Genomic DNA, 18101 nt, shown 5'->3' on the forward strand with positions numbered 1-18101 from the left:
GGAAATGAAAGTGAAATTAAGTTTGTACCCATTCTTGCTGTGGGACCCCTCAGGCACCACGTAGGAAACTATAGGCTCGTTGCTAATTACAGTATCAGTTCATTTCCACTGCCAACTGCACCAACAGCTATAATCTTCCTTTCAATTGGCTTCTTTTTTTTCATTTTTAATTGTGTTATTTACAGTTTTAATGAACTCAAATCACAAACACCTAGTTAAACTCTCTCTCTCTCTCTCTCTCTCTCTCTCTCTCTCTCTCTCTCTCTCTCTCTCTCTCTCTCTCTCTCTCTCTCTCTCTCTCTGTGCTATGTCCTGTTATATTGTTGATGGTTCTCTGGCGGCCGACATCCTCCTCATTGACCCCCGTCTCCCTCTCTGCCTTTTCCGTCTCATGAAAAACGATTCCAGCTCTCTGATTGAATTTTATTCCTTCCTGACCTGGTCTATTCTGTGAGGGCGCCATCAATCTTTTGACTAACGCGACGTTTGTTTATTGGGCCTATACTTGGGAAAGTATCTAATGACTTTTATGAGCCTGATTGTAGTTTTGGTGCAACCGGAGAGCTGCTCAGATACATATGAGCAGGATTTCACTGTAGCTGCGTTAAACAGTTCATATATTTGTCGGTTTTGTCCCCAAATCTAGATTATGCCGTGCTGTAGTCTGAAGCATGCACGTCCTGCAGCTATCCTCAGCTAACTCTGTTTCTATGTACAGCTTCACTGTTGCCGCCGCTCTCGTTGTTCATCTAAAGGCCTGAAGCGAGAGAAAAGGACGTAAAAGAAATAAGCCCACCTTCAAATTTAGAAACAGGGGTTCAGAATCATTATTTGCATGTTGTAACGCGACAGGCTGTTTGATCACGAGTGGGTTCTGTCACAGTTTTTCTGTCAGGGAGGAAACGTATGCAGAAAGAGCCTAAATTGTCATCATAATATTGGTTAGTAAAAGAGAAAATCAAGCAGCTTTGAAATTTAAACCTGCAGATTATGGATGTGTGGTATATTATTATACATTTATTAACGGTTGTTATTATTACAATGTTAGAAAATGTATAGAAAACTCTGATTGTTTATAATGGTGGTGTGATAATAACGGCTATATTATAGCTGCATAGTTCGTAAAATTATTATTATTATTATTATTATTATTATTGTTGTTGTTGTTGTTGTTGTTGTTGTTGTTGTTATTGTTGTTATTGTTATTGTTATTATTATTATTATTGATGCTTTTGTAAACTGTAGCCATGCGCAGTCTGTTCAAGTAAAAACTTTTGATATTTCCAATGCTGATGTATTAATGAGATAATAAATAAATCTAAATAAGTATGAGATAATAAATAAATATCTGTCAGGTATTAGTAAATATCTGAAACCTCCCAAAAAATAAAATAAAATAAAATAAAAATAAAAAGCTGGTTTGACATTAAGTAATGTAAATACATATACATATAGTTGAATTACTTTAAACAGTTTCCTCAGATATCCAGAAAAATACTGAATAAATGCGTATTTTGAGGTAATTTATGAGTTGTCATTTAATATGATTAAAAGAGACTGATTCCCTTTCACGCTGAGGGGAACCAACTGTAATCGTTTATAACTCGCCAGCTGGGATTACAATAAAACCTCAATCTGACATTTCGAACATATGAAGCCAAATTGAACATCTCCTCATTCTTACAATTAAACATTCAAACGCTGCGAAACAGAAGGATGAGTATCAGTGCACTAAGAAAAAAAAACTGACTGTGGAGTAGTTGTTGTCTCCGGTCACGTCAGTGTCGTGTCAGACCGGTGAAAATTGAAACATCAAAACTGAAGTGACAACGGGACTATCTTTGGCATGTGTGGTATGATATTAAGTAAGCGCTGGTATGCGCCAGTAAACACACAACGCAATCCAAAACAAAGTTGTGCCGCGCGCAGGCTGCTCCCCGGGTCCAGGCCTCGAGGTCAACACGATCACCATGATTTCTTATCATGACTTATAAACGTTTCAAACAGGACAATGGAAATATAAATTGAATGTGAATAATGAATAAGGAAGTTAAAAGGCTTAGAAATAAACACACCATTAACATGTGTTCTCTCTTTGGACGTGCGCACGCGGATGGAATCTAATTTGCCTTTTCCCTGTTTCCTAAAGATTTTTTCCAACAAGAAGACGAGAAACAAAATATATATTTCAAGGGCGTTATCGTAAGTAAAGAATAATAGCTTTATGCGAGAATAAGGTCAGAATATTTACAGCAGATGACCTCTCAAACATCCTTATTTTATATATATATTTTGATGAACTCACACCATCATAAGAATTAAATCTCAGAGGGTCAGATCAGATGAATAACGAAGCCTATTCACCTTCCACACACAACTAACACGGGCCAGACTGAGTGTAAAATATCACTAGCCTGTATCCAAGTCTGTAAGAAACGAGGCGTCACTTTAACTCACGTAAAATGACAATTTATTAAACAAACAAACAAATCCTTCAAAATACTTTTCAACAAGTGAAGAATCTTTGAAATAGTACGGCGATATACACGTTCCTTTTTTTTTTTTTTTAACTTTTATAATGGAACATTTTTTGGACAATTAAGGCAGTTCAAATTTAGAAACACTTTTTTTGGTGTTTGGTCCATAATATCCGGCTACAGTTTAGAAATAAATTACTATATGCAATTTACACGTCCATGAAAACTGGCATATTTTTTTTAACATATCACATAAAGCCACAAAAGCAAAGAGAGACTTACGTGTTATTTGCAGTAACACTGTTCTTTAGAAAAAACCAAGATCAAGTCTTTTCTGTTTTTTGTTTGCTGTCTCATATTAGTCCATGTGGTGTGGGGCAGGTGAGAGAGAGAGAGGGGGGGGGGGCGTTGAATTTTACTGAGAGAGTTCAAACACCGTGAGGAAAATATCGACCTTTTTTTTCTTTCTTTTTTTTTGGTCAGAACTTGCTGCAGTCATATACGAAAGCTCCCGAAGTGCGATAGATGGATTGGCTCGGTGGGAATGACATCTGACAGCTGTTATTCCCATTCACCGGCGAGTTATTCAAGCCAATTCTTTGGGATTCAAACATCTCTCGAACTGAATGGAAGTTCTGCTGCTGCGCTGGGTAAGCTGCGCCCAGATGGCCCAGGTCTCCTGCCTGGTTTAGGTACCATGAGGTCAGCCTCCCTTGGTGGGGATGGTGGCCCTCCTGCCCAGAGTTTAGATTACCGTGGGTCAGGGAGGATGAGGTGGTTGTGACCGAGTAATCTGGCAACGTTTCGTCCACGGTGGTGCTCGGTGCCAAGTGGCTAGATCTGTCCCCGGCGTACAAGCTCATGGCTTGCATGTTACAATGATAGGTTGCATTGGAGGTAGTGGAGATGGAGTTTTGGTTACAGGGTGAACTATAGACAGATGTCTGACTTGGAGAATAGTTTAAGGACAAAGACGGTGTTATACCTGTCCTGGTGGAGGCGGTGAGGCTGGAGGTGAGCTCTGTGGCCCCTTGCGGAGACCCCCGGAGGGAGGTCATGATGTTGTCCACGCTGAAGCCCTGCGTCGAGGCCTGACCGTGGTGCTGGTGGTGCTCGGAACTGTCCATGCCGATGGACCTGGTGGAGGGGATGCTGTGAGGGCTCCCGCTGGACATGCTGCTGCTGCTGTCCGGGCTCTCGATTTTGGGCACGGTGCTCAAGGTGGGCGAGTCGGCCTGCGGCGGAGTGACGGTGCCGTTCTCAGTCTTAATATCCTGGATCCTCACGGGCTGGGAGCCCTGCACCGGCTGCTCCTGCTCCCGGCCTTGCTGCCTCGGCGGCACCTCTTTCTGCAGCCGCTCTTCTTTCTCTCTCAGCGCGTCCTTCTTCTTGAACCGCCGCCTCCTCCTCAAGAAGCTCCCGTTTTCGAACATGTTGTAAGAGTCCGGGTCCAGGGTCCAGTAGCTGCCTTTACCGGGTTTTTTATCATCGCGGGGCACCTTGACAAAACACTCATTCAGAGACAGATTGTGCCTGATGCTGTTCTGCCAGCCCTGCTTGTTGTCTCGATAAAATGGAAACCTCTCCATGATAAACTGGTAAATCCCATTCAGGGTCACCTTCTTGTCAGGCGAGTTTTGGATAGCCATAGTAATGAGCGCAATGTAGCTATAGGGGGGTTTGACCATATCCTTGGGCTGAGGTTGTGGGGTGTACGGTCCATACGCACGGGCCATGCTGGCTGGGTATTGGTCGTGAGCCGCGTGAGAGTACATGTTCATAGGTGCTGGCATCCCCGTGTATCCCCCACCGGCAGCGGCCCGGTAGTAGCTCGGGTCGCTGCTGATGTACGGCACGACGCCCAACGAGTTGGGACTGGAGACGGAGTAGCGAGCCTGCATGTCTCAACTTTTGATCCGGCGCAACAACAACAAAAAATAATAAAGCTCCAAAATAGGCAGACGGAGAGCTCTCCACTTCTCCCTCCTTCTGAAGGCTGAAGGGGCAAGCTCAAATCACAGTTCCTCACTGCTGACTTAAAGAAGAAAAAGACACGGGGGGGGGAAAGGGGGTATCGACCGCAGTGCAAGCGTGTGCTTGGATCTCAGCAGCGTCTAAGCCGTCCCCATCTCTCCGCGTGTCTCTATGAAACGCACATTGAAAAAGTTCTGAACTTTGGACATCCGTCACCACCACACAGGACTTTTTGCGCAGTTAAATTCTTTCCTCCTTTTTTGCTGCCAGTGGAGCTCCTCCCCGAAAAGTGAACGGGTCGTCCAATGGGAAGTCAGAGAGAGGGAGCTGAGAGTGGCTCCTGCACGACCACACTCGGGGGGCTTTTAGTAAAACGAGAGAGAAGGTGTCGGTAACTCCCAGCCCCACACTCCGGCCAAGACTTCAGACGTGACAGAGCGACTCACATGTATACACAACCAGATCATGGAGTGCACGTCCCCGCGCACTCTGTTGCAAAGACGCATCCTCTATCAGACCTGCAGTTGTCTTTAAAGAACAGAAGAGTTATCTTTCAAATGTAAAGCCCTAACATTAGTCTGGATGTTATAGCGTTAAATTAATTCTGATATTATTCTTTAAAAAAATCGGTTTTGCACATGTCATGCAGTGAATTTATCTGGCATGCTCCCTTGTGTCTGTCTCTCCTAATGAGCAGTTAATGAATCACTTTGTATTCCCACTTTTACACCCCCAAATTTTTCCTATTAAAAAACACGGCAACACTAGTGAAACCAAATGGCGTCGTTTACGTGCACTTTAACGTCTTTTAAAGTGCTTTTTATTAGTCAAAAGACTCAGCGCCAGCAGCAGATCACCGTGAGATCAAAGCAGGATAGAGCCTCGCATGGTTGGCAAGTGGGCGGTTAAGTGCGATCTAATTACGACGGGAATTTAAAAGACAATTTGGGGCTGATACTGACCAGGGGGGTGAGAGTTTATTCAAGGAGGAATTTAAAGACGGGGGACCAAATGGGACGACCGTGACACCTTTAACGTGGAGTTTTTCATTATAGTGTTTGAATATCAGATGTGTTGTGATGTTCAAGACTTATCTAGAATGTACAGTCAATTTAGACAAATAAACAGAAGCTGATGTTTAGTTTTTTTTTTTAAGCATGAATGCATAATTATTCACAGCCATATTTTTGTTTTCTTCACACAGAGGTAACCTTTTTTTTCATTTAAAAATTATCTGGAGAGTTTATTGTGCGTCCTGTAGCAGTCTGTGGATTTGTCATGCCATGTGATGAACTCTTAAAATTGAGTTTTTGTGAAGTAAATCAAAAGCAAAAGACACAAAATGTGACCAAAGATAGGAAAGTTTTCAGTAAGCTGCGACCCCGAAGGCCTCTGCATCGCCCTGCTGTCAAAGGCGACTGTGCATGAAATTGTTAATGGTCATTGTGAGGCAAAGTTACAGTCCCAGTATCGCTGTAATCCTCCGCAGGTCGTCTTAATTAAATGTCCGTGCAGTGGCCTGGTGCTGCGCCGGTTTCTCCTTACATGGACCCGGGCATGAACTTTTTCCACCGCCCTGGGCTGTTTACACAATTCACGACGGGCCTTTTACTTAATACCACGGCCTGCCCACCCAGTCCTCCTTAACTCTTTATTATTTAAGGCATCCACGGCTGAAGCACAGTGAAATACGCGAGTGAGTGTCAAAATAATACACAGAACAACAGGCAAAACATTTGCTATTTTATTTGATTTTATTCTTCTTTAATGCAATTGCAATATAGTGAGGACATCACCATTATTAGAATAAATGTGATGCTTTTATGGTGATGTAGGACCTACTTAAATATGTTTTGCTGTACGATTAAATTCAATTTATTGTTGTTTTGTTTTATATCTGTATTAATTTGGCATTTGTGCATTTGTACCAACAAACTGCGTCTTGGCATTTTATTACTAGAATATTTCTTAGTCTGTAAAATAAAAACTGAGACAATGAGAAATAATCAAACAATTAGAGAATGGTTATATTCTAATTGTTATTAGTATATACGTATATGTCATTTTATTGTCACATATTTATATATATTTTAAAGTGTAAATCTTGTCATACGGTGCGATGCTTCGTGTTTATATTACTATCTCCAAATATAATGTTGACATAAAAATCTAATAACGTGATACAAAATCCAGCTCACAATGATGCTGTTATTTTAAGAGAGAGAGAGAGAGAGAGAGAGAGAGATTCATCATAACTATGAATTTGGCTCCCTCTGGCGTTCAGAGGGGGTAAAGTTCTTTGCTGTAACTTTTTTGTGTAACTTTAGTTGGAGTTGATTATTCTCAACCTTAGAGAAGTCCCTGCTTCAATGACCACCAACCATTTAAAAAAGACATTTCAAACCTTCGTTTCTGGATATTAATGAAAAAAAAAAAATCAATTTCACTTGTGTGTGTGTGTGTGTGTGTGTGTGTGTGGTGATGGCTGGTTGATCCGTTAAACAATTAGGAACGTCCAATGGGCATGAAACATTTATGAGACACTGCTGCCACCTTATGGATTACTTTAATACTGCAGATAGTGATTGTCTGGGCGTCATCATGAAAGACAAGTGAAATGCACCACTCACAACACTACAGTGCTATAGTTTAGCTGTATGAGTCATATACTGAGCAGCTTTTCACTGTAAACATTTTCTCTGCATAGCAATGTCACTAAAACATTTGTGTGAGGAGTTGTTGGCCATGTAACTGAGGATCCACTCTTGTGTGATATACTGACCATTAGTAAGAAAAAAACACCTTTTCTACACCAAAACACCAAAACACCAGTCCCCTGTATTTGACAGTGTAACAAACTTGGCATCCACAGAAAGGTGCAGAATAAAAAAGGCTTCGTCGGCGTGCTCACAGGGTTGCAATGCCTATGCACTGTTTTTCAGTAAAACGAAGTGAAACCAATTATATATTATATATAGAATATGTAGGCACTGGTATGACCTGAAATAACCATTGCGATGTTTGCAGTGTTTCCTGAGCTGAACCCTTACTTGTTTATAGACAGCAGGCCCTTCTTAATCTTTTTTTCCCTGTACTTGCACATATGCTAATGTATTTATTTACTTTAATGCACCTCATTAAAATAATTAGGAATATAACTTTCAACAAGGTGTACAGAACTTCTACTGTATTTACCTATACTTCAGTTTTAAAGATGGAGCACCAGTGCACTAAATACTGTAACTAAATAAAGGTGTGGTTATTAGGCAGGGCCAGGGGAAAGTTTCGGCCAGAAAAAAACAGAACAAAACCTTAAAAACAGCTGTTACAGATACAGTCTATAATAACTAATAAGTTCAGTGACCTCCAGCTTGGACCTGTATCCGTCTCTGGGTCACCTGTATCATCCTTTTCAGTGACATGTACTAAATTGTTGGTTTGTGCTCAACATGCCATGTGTTGAAAACCCTTGAGTAATTTACAACAGCCAGTGTCTTTCACCATCATCCTTGGGTTCCACCGTATCCCCATTTCCTCCTCTTGGTCATGTGGGGCACACCCAACAGAAACAATGATGACAGCAATCATGTGACCAATCACAGTGATGACTGTATAGAACGCTAGTGGTGATTGGTGTTGCTGATTGACAACATCATCATGTACTTACATTTGTATATTTCTTTGTTACAGTCTGCAGTCTGTTCCTCCAATATAACATTAAGCTCATCTGGCAGATGTTTTGCGCTCTGTTTTATATATCTTGTAATGTTAAAGTCTGTGAGCCTGTTGTCAAGACATTTGTCCATAGACTAATTCCCTTCTCTATTCATATTATATATACTGTATATCTCCCTTTTAAACATTAATCACATGAAGAGATTAAGTGCTGAAAATAAAACTTAGGTATTGTGAACCCAGATGTAACACGAATTTATGATTTGATATTTGTACATTTGAATTGCACACATTTCCAATTTCTCAAAGCCTGGCAATCATGCTTCATCTTTTGATAGCCAACTGAAGAAATGCTGCTGTTGTGCATTATCTTAAAAGAAAACAAAATGAATTAAGTGACCTATCTAGCACCTTGAAATTTTGAAATTGATGTTATCCATATGACTGTCAGATTAATGTTAGAACGGTGGAACTATTGTATGTTTAATATACACACAATGGATCACAGACAAGCAAAAACAAAACAAAACCAAAAAAGTATTCTCTTCAGCACCATGGAAGAGAAGAGACATCAACAAACTCTTCTAAACTCTTGTAATTAAAGGTTCCTTTGCTCTTAAAAGCTTGTTTTGGAAACTGACGCTGATCGTTCTAATCACTGTAATCAATATAGACATCTGTAATATAACTATTATATTGCAGCATGATCAATCGAACATATATAACTGGACTTGAATCCATGAACTAAAAACAGTTTATTAAAACCATCTTGGCTTAGTGTAGAGAGTTTTAAATGATTAATTTTCAATGTGGGATCGTTCATATATGGCCTCTTCAAATGTATAAAGATAAACACAATACATCTGTGGCAAGTGAAAGTATATTGAATTTTGAAACGCTGTCAGTTTTACACAGTTTAAGGGCTCAAACTCAAAGACTTAATGTCTACATCTTGTAGACTCGTTTTGATAAAGTCAAACTTTCATACTGTATCTCTTGTTCTCAGTTTACTCCACTGAACCTCACTGTATCAGATAGATATCACTATAATGCATGTATTTGTGGATCACTAATGTAAAGCTATTTCAATGTGATTAAATGGCCAACTGGCTGTTCTGCATAATATTTTCATGTCTTTGGTAAAATGAAGCTCTGCACACACCAGGGTATTTTCCATAGGGAGAGAGGATGGAGGTTTAGTTTGAGCACTTGAACTTTCAATCGCCACAAGGTGGCGGTGCAGTCACGTGAAAACCAAGAGCACTGATGAGGAATGAATGGTTTATATCTCAGGGACACCGCTTTAAACTTGTTTAGATTGTTGTGTGTGTGTGTTTTGTCTTCTTTGTGTCTCTTTACTAATTCAATAGCAATCATTTCATTGCAGTTATATTGGAGGTTTCCTGGGATAAATAAGACAAAAATTACATTTATTAATTATCCTCAGCACGTGAACAGCCCAAAGAATGAATCATTTTCGTTTGAATCATTTAAACGTGTTTTTTCGCGACATGAATTGTGAGTTTTGCAAAAAAATAAAAATAAAAATAAAAACCTACGCCATATCTGTATATCTGTTAAACCGATGGTATGCATGACTGCACTGATTTCCAAAGTTAAAATGAAGAAGGGAAAAAGCATGAAAAAAATGGAATTCCTTGATGGTGCTAATGGTATATCAATATTGATTTTTGTACCTTAAATTCTTTTTGTTTTTTCCCTTTTTAAAAAAAATACTGCTAAGATGTAGTGAATCAAAGAGTCGACAATTAATGCCAACATTTTTAGGGTTTGAGGATCATGAACAAAGAGAGGTAATTGAAGTCAGTGAAATCGTCTATAAACTGCACTGTTTCGTATTTTTCATAATGAATCAGGTTTTGAATCATTTTTGCCAATATGATATTAATAATAATAGAATAAAAAAGAAAGACAGAAACAAAAATTTGAAAACCTGTAGTGTTGATTTAAAAAGACATTTAACACTTCCAAGCTATCTTTTAAAAATAAATCTCTTTAATGACTCGTTGCAGGAAATCAGCAACAATTTCAGTAACATCAGGAAAACTAAATTAAGTGCATGAATAAACATGAATTCAGGTACGTGTTCTATGTATTTTTTTCAGTAAAAATGTAAATATTGCTTATCCATGTGCGTAAAGTCAGTCGTGTACTGAGAGCGCGATGTGCCACAACAAGTCCCAACATCCTGACCGTTACTAAAAAGCCTTAAAAGGTCAAAGTTCACCAAAGAGAACCGTCTGTGCTTCCACACTGAGTCCTCAGAAAATAAAATCGTCACCAATTTTTTTTTTTTTTTTTTTGCTCCATTAGCTCTGCCTGAGGGTTGGATTTAGATGAGGAGTGGTAGACATTTCGGTCATTTCAAGTCTTCTTCTGTCACATGACGCACGGCTTCACGTCCTGATAGACACTCTGGTGATGGTGATGAAGCTGATGATGATGATAATAGGATCCCCCACTGCTGGGATGGAGGGAAGAGATTCCATTTAGGTTCAAGACGAAGTCCTTCCTGTCACACACTGAAGCTGAGTGGCTGGAATATCGAGACAGTCCCACTGTAAACAAACAGGACACGTGAGGTTAAATCATCATATCTTTAGTCTAGCTGTATCTGGATTTTTTCTACTTAATGTCTATTATTTTTATTCCAAATGCAGGAAACGAAACATGTGCACTTTTCAGTAATATGGTACCACTTTTAATGAGGTTTAATGCTTATCAAGTATAAACCATTTTGGCTGCTAGGTTGCGAAAAAAAAAATCTATTTGGTAATCATGCAGTTATAATCCATTAGCAGGAAATCGTGCTTTCTTATTTTCTAGTTAACCATGAAGTCTAAATAAGTTGTGGTAACATTGCATGGTTAAATGGCATTTTGGCAGTGTTGCTTTGTAGCCATTTGCCATAAAAATAAGTAATAATAATAATAAAAACACAAAGAATGTGTCTTGGTGCAGGAAGTCTAACACCGTGGTATTTTTGACAACCTAGCAAAGAAAAAGTTGCAGTTATTAATAATTTATGACTGATCTAACAAACAACAATAACTTATTTGTTGAACATTAATAAAGCCATTTAGCTCATAAAACGTTCATACGCGTATTTCAGTAGCAAGTGGTACCAATTTGTTCTGTCGTGTGCACTTAAAACATCAGCAGTAATGCAAAAAATAATATATAATGTAACAGAATAAATATGAATCCAACAATATGCCCACTTTAAAAGCCTGACTACAGAGCTGCTGTATCTCATGTTAAAGGCCTTAATGGAGTTGCAATTGAAACGTATACAAATGTCATGAAGAATGCATTTGTGACAGCGTGTTTAAAGCCATTTTCGTTTCTTCTTCATGCATTATTATCGTGCTGTAATTACTGTATATTGTGTATATTTAGTAAAGAGTTTTAGAGCATAGAGGCCTCTAAACGAAGCTTGAGCAAAAATGCAGTCAAATGGTGAGAAATTTAGATTAAACTCTAAGGGCTACAGCAAATTGTGCACATTTCATACACAATTTAATGATGTATGATGAAAAATCGAAACTGAAAACTAAATGGATAACGTTTCCTACAATCATAACAGTTAATACACATTAGTTTTTGCTTCACAGGGACACTTTTAAGGTTGCTTTTTTCTTTTTTCTCTTTTTACATTTTCGTAAAGATTCGTTCAGGCTGGGAAACATTTTAGACAAAAACTGATTTTCCCGTGCATTTCCTTTAGACATTTCCCTTCCAATACAACCTAGATAAATTATGCCTTGTGAAAATTTAATTTCCTCAGATTTGTTCATTCCTTTGCTGTTTGATATTTGTAATGTTTGAAAATCTAAGAATTTTTATTTTACGCAAGAAGTGGTGACTTCTGTTTTGGCTGCTAATAATCCATCACAACAATTCAATGTTCAATTCAATTATGAACTTTGGTCCTTGTGACTCATCGAGATGCAAATAGTCATCAGAGAATACAATGTATAGCTTATGCAAGTGACACACACACAGTGAGGCTCTACCTGAAATGTCAGAAGAATCTCGTGCGTTGTGGTGCAGATAGCTCTGATCCAGAGAGTAAGACGACATCCCCGCGTGCAGAGCGGTAGAAGTGGGACTGCCCGATGCCAGCGACTGCTGTTTCATGTATGAAGGTACACCAGGTGAACTCCAGTGTGAGGCTGCGTTTGCGTAAGGCGACTGACAGTCCAGAGTGCCCACCATCGCTGGGGAGGACTGCAGGGGGCTGCTGCTGCTGTCCGGGCAATAGTCCGCGTTAGAGGCCACCTGACATGCAGCCATGTACGATGACCCGGTGCTCGACGACATGTGCGGGACGGGATGCCCCCCTCCCAGTCCCTCGTAGCCACCCGGCACTGGATTACCCATCAAGTCTATGTTATAGCTGTTGTGACATGCTAATGAGCCTGAAGGTGATTGGAAGTCAAAGTTTTGTGGCAGCATGGACGCACCAAACCCGATACCGTTCATCATCCTGTACATTGGTTTCAGAGCTTGGCATTTCCTACGGAACCCCCGAGGTCTGCGACGAAAGGAGCCCTCCTCGAACATGAACTCACTCCCTGGGTCGATGGTCCAGTAGTGCCCCTTGCCGGGTCTGCCAAGACCTTTAGGGAGCTTTATAAAGCACTCGTTCAGAGACAGATTGTGTCTGACTGAGTTTTTCCATCCCTGGTATGATCCCCTGAAGAAAGGGAAGCGGGCCTGCAAGAACTGATAGATTTCACTCAAAGTCAGTCTTTTGGTCGGCGAGCTCTGAATTGCCATCACGATAAGGGCTATGTACGAGTAGGGGGGCTTTTCTGGGCGCCTCAAGCCCGAGTTTCCCTTCTTCCCTTTAGCTGGTGCAGCGTGTGCGCTCTCCATCACTGGCTGTGCGCTCAGCAGAGCTGCGTGCAGAGCACCGGCCGCTGGACTGGAGCGCAGAGGATTGGATGGATCCAAATGTTGCTGGGAGTTCTCGGTCGTCATGGTTGCGCCTCTTTTTGGATCCGACCGTAGCGGGGTCTCTGTAACAACGTGGACAACTCGCTTTCCCTATAATCCAAACGCTCTTAGAGGTTCCCTAATGTGACAGTTAAAGAGGTCGGGGTCTCTTCGCGATGCTCTGCGCGGTTAAGGCCGTGACAATCAAGAAACGCCAGCCGCTGCACCTCCTTCCTCCCTCTGTCCATTGCTGGCAATAATCCCACATGAGACGGGGGGATAAAGCTCCTCGACTTTGCTTGCGCATATCCACCCGGCCAAACACAACTCGACCACCTATCAATTCTCAAATCTCTCTCTCTCTGCCCCTCTGTCTCCCCCCCCAACTCCAAAATCCCTCCAAGAAATCGCCAGGAACTACTCCCTCCCCATCTGGCCAAGATCCAGACTAGAAGCCGGACACGGCACAGTGGAGTAAGACAAATCTCCTCCCACGACTCTCTTTCCAAAAAACACCTCTGTGCACATTTGTCAGACTAATATATGGCATAACAACTCGACAATAAAGAATAAATAGAGGCAGTTTGAATGAATCGCTCCTTCTGTCTCATAGCTGCAAAAATGTGACCGCGTCTGCTGGTGGTTTTGTGTTGTAAAAGGTGCACAGGAGAAGGAGCCCTGATTTGTTTGGGATCTGTTCAGGGTTAGGGGCTCTGACATGAGAGGAAGCATGCTTTTTCCATCAGAGCGTGCCAACATACCACACACAGCGCAAAAGTGTCAGTTTACCTCTTGGGGCCTGGATTACATCCCCGGAGAAATGAATTGATTGGAAAATCTAAAAAAGGCCAGAGAACTGATTCACATAATGAAATATTCAAATATTGTAAATTGTTTCTTTGCGCCTGGCGTCGATTTAGAGCAAGTCATCGCACTTAGGACGTGAAATCATTTCCCACACACCACTAGCAAAATTAAAACACAATCTACCCACAGGAATATCAGTCAACATCAGTCGCGCAGCCCTGCTGCGTTCAGGATGCACAGCTGCTTTAAAGGAAATTTACTTTCTAGCCTCAAAAGAATGGGGCCTGCTTGCTTGGAAGACATTTTCTTCCTATTGTGGATTCCAGTTCTGTTCGCTCAGGATGCACCATTTGTATAAACTCTTTTCCTGCGCATGTGTGGTGACTGAGGCGACAGCTATTTGCAGCGCCAGACAGAAAACATAAATATTGAATGCCCCTATCCGGCTGCAGCAGCGAGCTTCTTGAACGCTGAAAACGAAATACTTATAAGGCCATTTCTTTTGTCAGCATAAAGGACAAAGGAAAAATCAGATACCAGTCAAAAGTTGCTGTTATCATTATCATTATTATTGGTTCTTATATAAAAGGAGGCCAGTTTATATAGGAGGGCCTTGGTGCATTTGCAACCTCCCCCAAAAGAAGAGCTCTCTAGGAATTTGACGAGGTGGAGTCACGTGAACACACGCCCAGATGAACACTAATGCATTGGCATCCAGCAGGTGTTGTGTGTCATACAGGTGTCAGACCTAATTTGGCTCCACAGGAACCATTATGACTGCTCACGCTAACTCATCGAAAGTTGTGTTGTACATTGGCAGAAAACAGATTATTTATTTTATTTTTTTTATTTCATTCTAATTTTTTGTTGTTGTTGAAAGAATGAAACACGAAAAGAGTCAAAGTGCATATTTTTTAAGACGTTTATTGAACAAGCAACAAAGTCAATCGTCAGTTCAGTAACATTTACAACAAACAATTTTGCATCAAATATCATACACAATGTTTTAAAGGGAAATGACCAGAGGCACCAAAATAACATAGTGAAACACAATGCCCCCCCACCCCCCCAATAATATCAAATCCAATGTGATCCCAACACAGATGGAAAAGGTTCTGTTTTGGTCCTTTCCCTCCTCTGTGTCCGTTATCAGTGCACAATGTTGATTTTTTTTTAAATCGTCAAATAAAAGAGAGTTCACTGAAACTGCATGGCTGTCTGTGAGAGTGGCCCAACGCCATAGACGTTTGACACATGCGCAGCAGCAGCAGCAGCACAGGAGTCTACATAACAAGGTGCCTTTACGTATGGAAATGAGGCAGGTGTATTTGACTGGGGCGTCAGAAGTTCAGTGTGGCACGGCCAGGTGAAGGCAGAGAGGAGAGGGGAGTGCTCTTTGTTTGAGTCTCTCTTGGCGGGCTTGCTGAGGATGCTGTCTATAGAAAATGAACTGGTGAACTTGGCGCATGTGTCGGTCTCGGCCGGGGTGTTCCGCTGCTCCTCCGCGTGCTCGGACGCCTCGTGCTCCGCGCCGAACTTTTTGCTGATGCGCTTTCTCCTGCGCCGGAACACCCCGTCAGCGAACGTGTATTCGCTGTGAGGGTTGAGCATCCAGTAATTGTCTTTCCCCCAGGGTCTAGACGGGTCCCGGAGCACTTTGAGAAAGCAGTCATTTAGAGATAGGTTGTGTCGGACCGAGTTCCTCCAGCCGGTGTAGCTGCCCCTGAAGAAGGGAAACTTTTTCATCAGGTAGTCGTTTATTTCCGCCAGGGTCAGACGTCCGCAGGGGGAGTCCCGGATAGCCATGGCGATGAGGGCGATGTACGAGAACGGGGGTTTGGGTCTCCGTGTGTACGGCTTCGACTTGTTGCTGCTGCTGCTGCTGCTGCCGCCGCCGCACGGAGTGACAGGTGGGGGGCTGTGCGCCACGCAGTCCCCATCCGACCCCAGCTCCTCCTCAGCAGAGAGGGGAGAGCGAACGCTCCCCTCTGCATCACTGGACACCTCGAAATGTTTCATATCATAGTGGCTCCCGCACAAAACCTCCAGCTTCATGGTCGCCTTTGATGGTGCTGCAGTATAAATAATCTGTCTAGTATACTCCGTCCGTCACCAGTCGCGCGTCAAGACGCAGATTGCACTGAATAGGATCCAACGATTTCCCTTTTAAATATCATACCTGCACGAGGAGTAAACCCGACTCACCTTCAGCGCGTGTGAGCAACAGTTTATAGCCGGCTCACCTCAGGACCAACCCCAAAAGGGGCGGGGCTATAAATGATTTGCAGCATCACACAACAGCTTCACATTGCGTGCACGATGTTCTATAATACAACCACGGATCATAATAAAAGTTTCAACATGACCCGAAATTAAAGTATTTAGCAATTAGTAAGAGGTGATATTGGCTGAAAACACCCATTCAGCGCAGCTTTATGACTGCCTCACCTGTGAAATGCGATCTGGCAAAAAAGAAAAAGAAAAGAAACACCTTGGGACTGTTTCACCTGAGACAACCAGGTGGCGTATGTTTCCTTTGTATTCTCAAGGTGCGGTGCCTGCAGGTATAGCTCAGTGTTATTTGTCAGTTTCTAACAGAGCAGCCACAACTATATCCTCCTTTTGTATAAAGACTGAAATTATTTACATTCTCATTACAGAGAAAACAATAACTCACACTGTTTTGTTTTTTCTTTCAGATTGGAGTGTAGTGTTAAAGCTACAGTCTGTGAAAGAAAATGTTAAATATGTCAGCAGAATATAGACACACAGGTGCTCTTAAACTCTCTCACGTCAAAGCACTCTGCTTAGGTGTGAACTTTAGATGTTCATGCCAACTTCGCAGCCCACATAGAAACCAGTGTTATTGTGTTTCTCCCTCTTAAAACAAATAGTGGGTCTGGTCCTTCCTGTTGCTCAGCGCCACAATCGTGGATTCACCCAAGCAAATTACTTATTGTGATTGATTTTTCTTTATGAATGAACTGCCTAAAGGCTTTGGAAGACTTTTGATAAAGGAGGGGGGTGTCGCTTGTGATGTGATTCCAACAGCTTTGTAAATGAAAACGAGACCAACAGGTGAACAGACCCATTGAAGACACTTCAGAAGTCTACGTTGTGCCTTTAATAGGAAATGGCAGTGCTTCATTCTCATTTAGCGGCACTCCACAGGCCGGATGTCCTCCCACTCACTCCCTCAGGTTCATCTGGCAGTCATGTGGAACTCAACAACCTATCTTTGTGTAACTTGTAGTTTTATTTTCTACAAATTACCACACCAAATCACTGGTTTCATTGGTTTTGCTGGAATACTGGAAAAGCCAAACAGCTCAACATTTGTTGCAAACTGTACTTTTCGAGCTGTTTTTTTAGCATGTAGAGTTACACATGTTTGTGCTTGGCATGAATGTTTTGATTTTCCAAGTAATAATCTGTTTGTGTTTGAGCATGACACCCAATCCATGGTGAAGTCACTATTTTGAAAGGTGGCATGTCAAGGATGGATTCCTGTAAGCTAACCACACAATGACAAGAGCTCAGATACCATGTATTCATTCTGCTCACTGCATGTAGCAGCTTGCGAGGCCATTGAGTTCCTGTATACATCAGAATCTGCTTAATAACAGCTTATGTGTTATGGCTTCACAGGTGGAACCAGAATGTGTGCATCATACAGTATACTGCCAAAAGTATATGGAGAAAGAAAGGCACCACTTCTTTTTTTTTTTTTAGACAACAACACTCAACTGTGTAAAACTGTTTATTAATGACTTAAACATTGTATTATCAACTACCAACACTTATAACTGCTTTGCTGCCAAATGAAAAACCCAAAATTAGGTTCTCATAATGGCTTATATAGAGTACAGTCTGGATCTGCTCTATATGAAAAGTACCTTGAGATGACTTTTGTTGTGATTTGGCACTATATAAATAAAATTGACTTGATTTCCTTATAACTGGCAAATAGTTTATACAGCATAAGTCAATCATTTATCAATGATTGATCAAGCCACTAGTTACAACTTAAAAGCCTTTTATTAGACAGCAGTGCCATAAAATGTGGTGTGTTTGGTGATTTTATTTCCTGTTTTGTCATATGTATCTATCTACAACAAAAACACTGAATTAGCTTGTTTAACTTGAGTATAAAATTGTAGGCAAATGCTTGGTAGGCACATGAACCTCAGACAATAGATTTGAAAA

At 41.3% G+C, this 18101-nt stretch overlaps 3 protein-coding genes across 5 annotated transcripts in view; all 3 read right to left on the reverse strand.

Moving 5' to 3' along the window:
* foxc1a (forkhead box C1a) overlaps positions 1 to 4968 on the reverse strand; it is a 108952-nt gene extending 103984 nt beyond the window's left edge. The window contains exons 1-2 of one of the 3 annotated variants that reach the window (XM_051069990.1): positions 3463 to 4954; positions 2454 to 3342 (exon numbers count right to left, since the gene is read on the reverse strand). In XM_051069990.1, coding sequence (XP_050925947.1) covers positions 2957 to 3342; positions 3463 to 4378 — 1302 coding nt within the window. In that variant the 5' untranslated portion in view covers positions 4379 to 4954 and the 3' untranslated portion in view covers positions 2454 to 2956. Of the gene's footprint in view, positions 1 to 2453; positions 3343 to 3462 lie in introns of those variants that run through there. The other 2 variants (XM_018676500.2, XM_018676497.2) reach the window with 2 other exon arrangements.
* A 5175-nt stretch (positions 4969 to 10143) lies between these two features.
* Positions 10144 to 13512, reverse strand: foxf2a (forkhead box F2a). Its single transcript, XM_018676170.2, has 2 exons — positions 12164 to 13512; positions 10144 to 10705 (listed from the first exon to the last, which is right to left on the reverse strand). Exons 1-2 carry the CDS (start codon positions 13131 to 13133, stop codon positions 10527 to 10529), a joined length of 1149 nt encoding a protein of 382 aa, XP_018531686.1. The 5' UTR covers positions 13134 to 13512; the 3' UTR covers positions 10144 to 10526.
* Positions 13513 to 14803: 1291 nt separating this feature from the next.
* foxq1a (forkhead box Q1a) lies at positions 14804 to 16109 on the reverse strand. The gene has a single exon (XM_018676503.2). It carries the CDS (start codon positions 15948 to 15950, stop codon positions 15093 to 15095), a length of 858 nt encoding a protein of 285 aa, XP_018532019.1. The 5' UTR covers positions 15951 to 16109; the 3' UTR covers positions 14804 to 15092.
* Between the last annotated feature and the right edge of the window lie 1992 nt (positions 16110 to 18101).

Source organism: Lates calcarifer, linkage group LG4 (genome assembly GCF_001640805.2).
Source record: "Lates calcarifer isolate ASB-BC8 linkage group LG4, TLL_Latcal_v3, whole genome shotgun sequence".
Lineage (NCBI taxonomy): Eukaryota > Metazoa > Chordata > Actinopteri > Centropomidae > Lates > Lates calcarifer.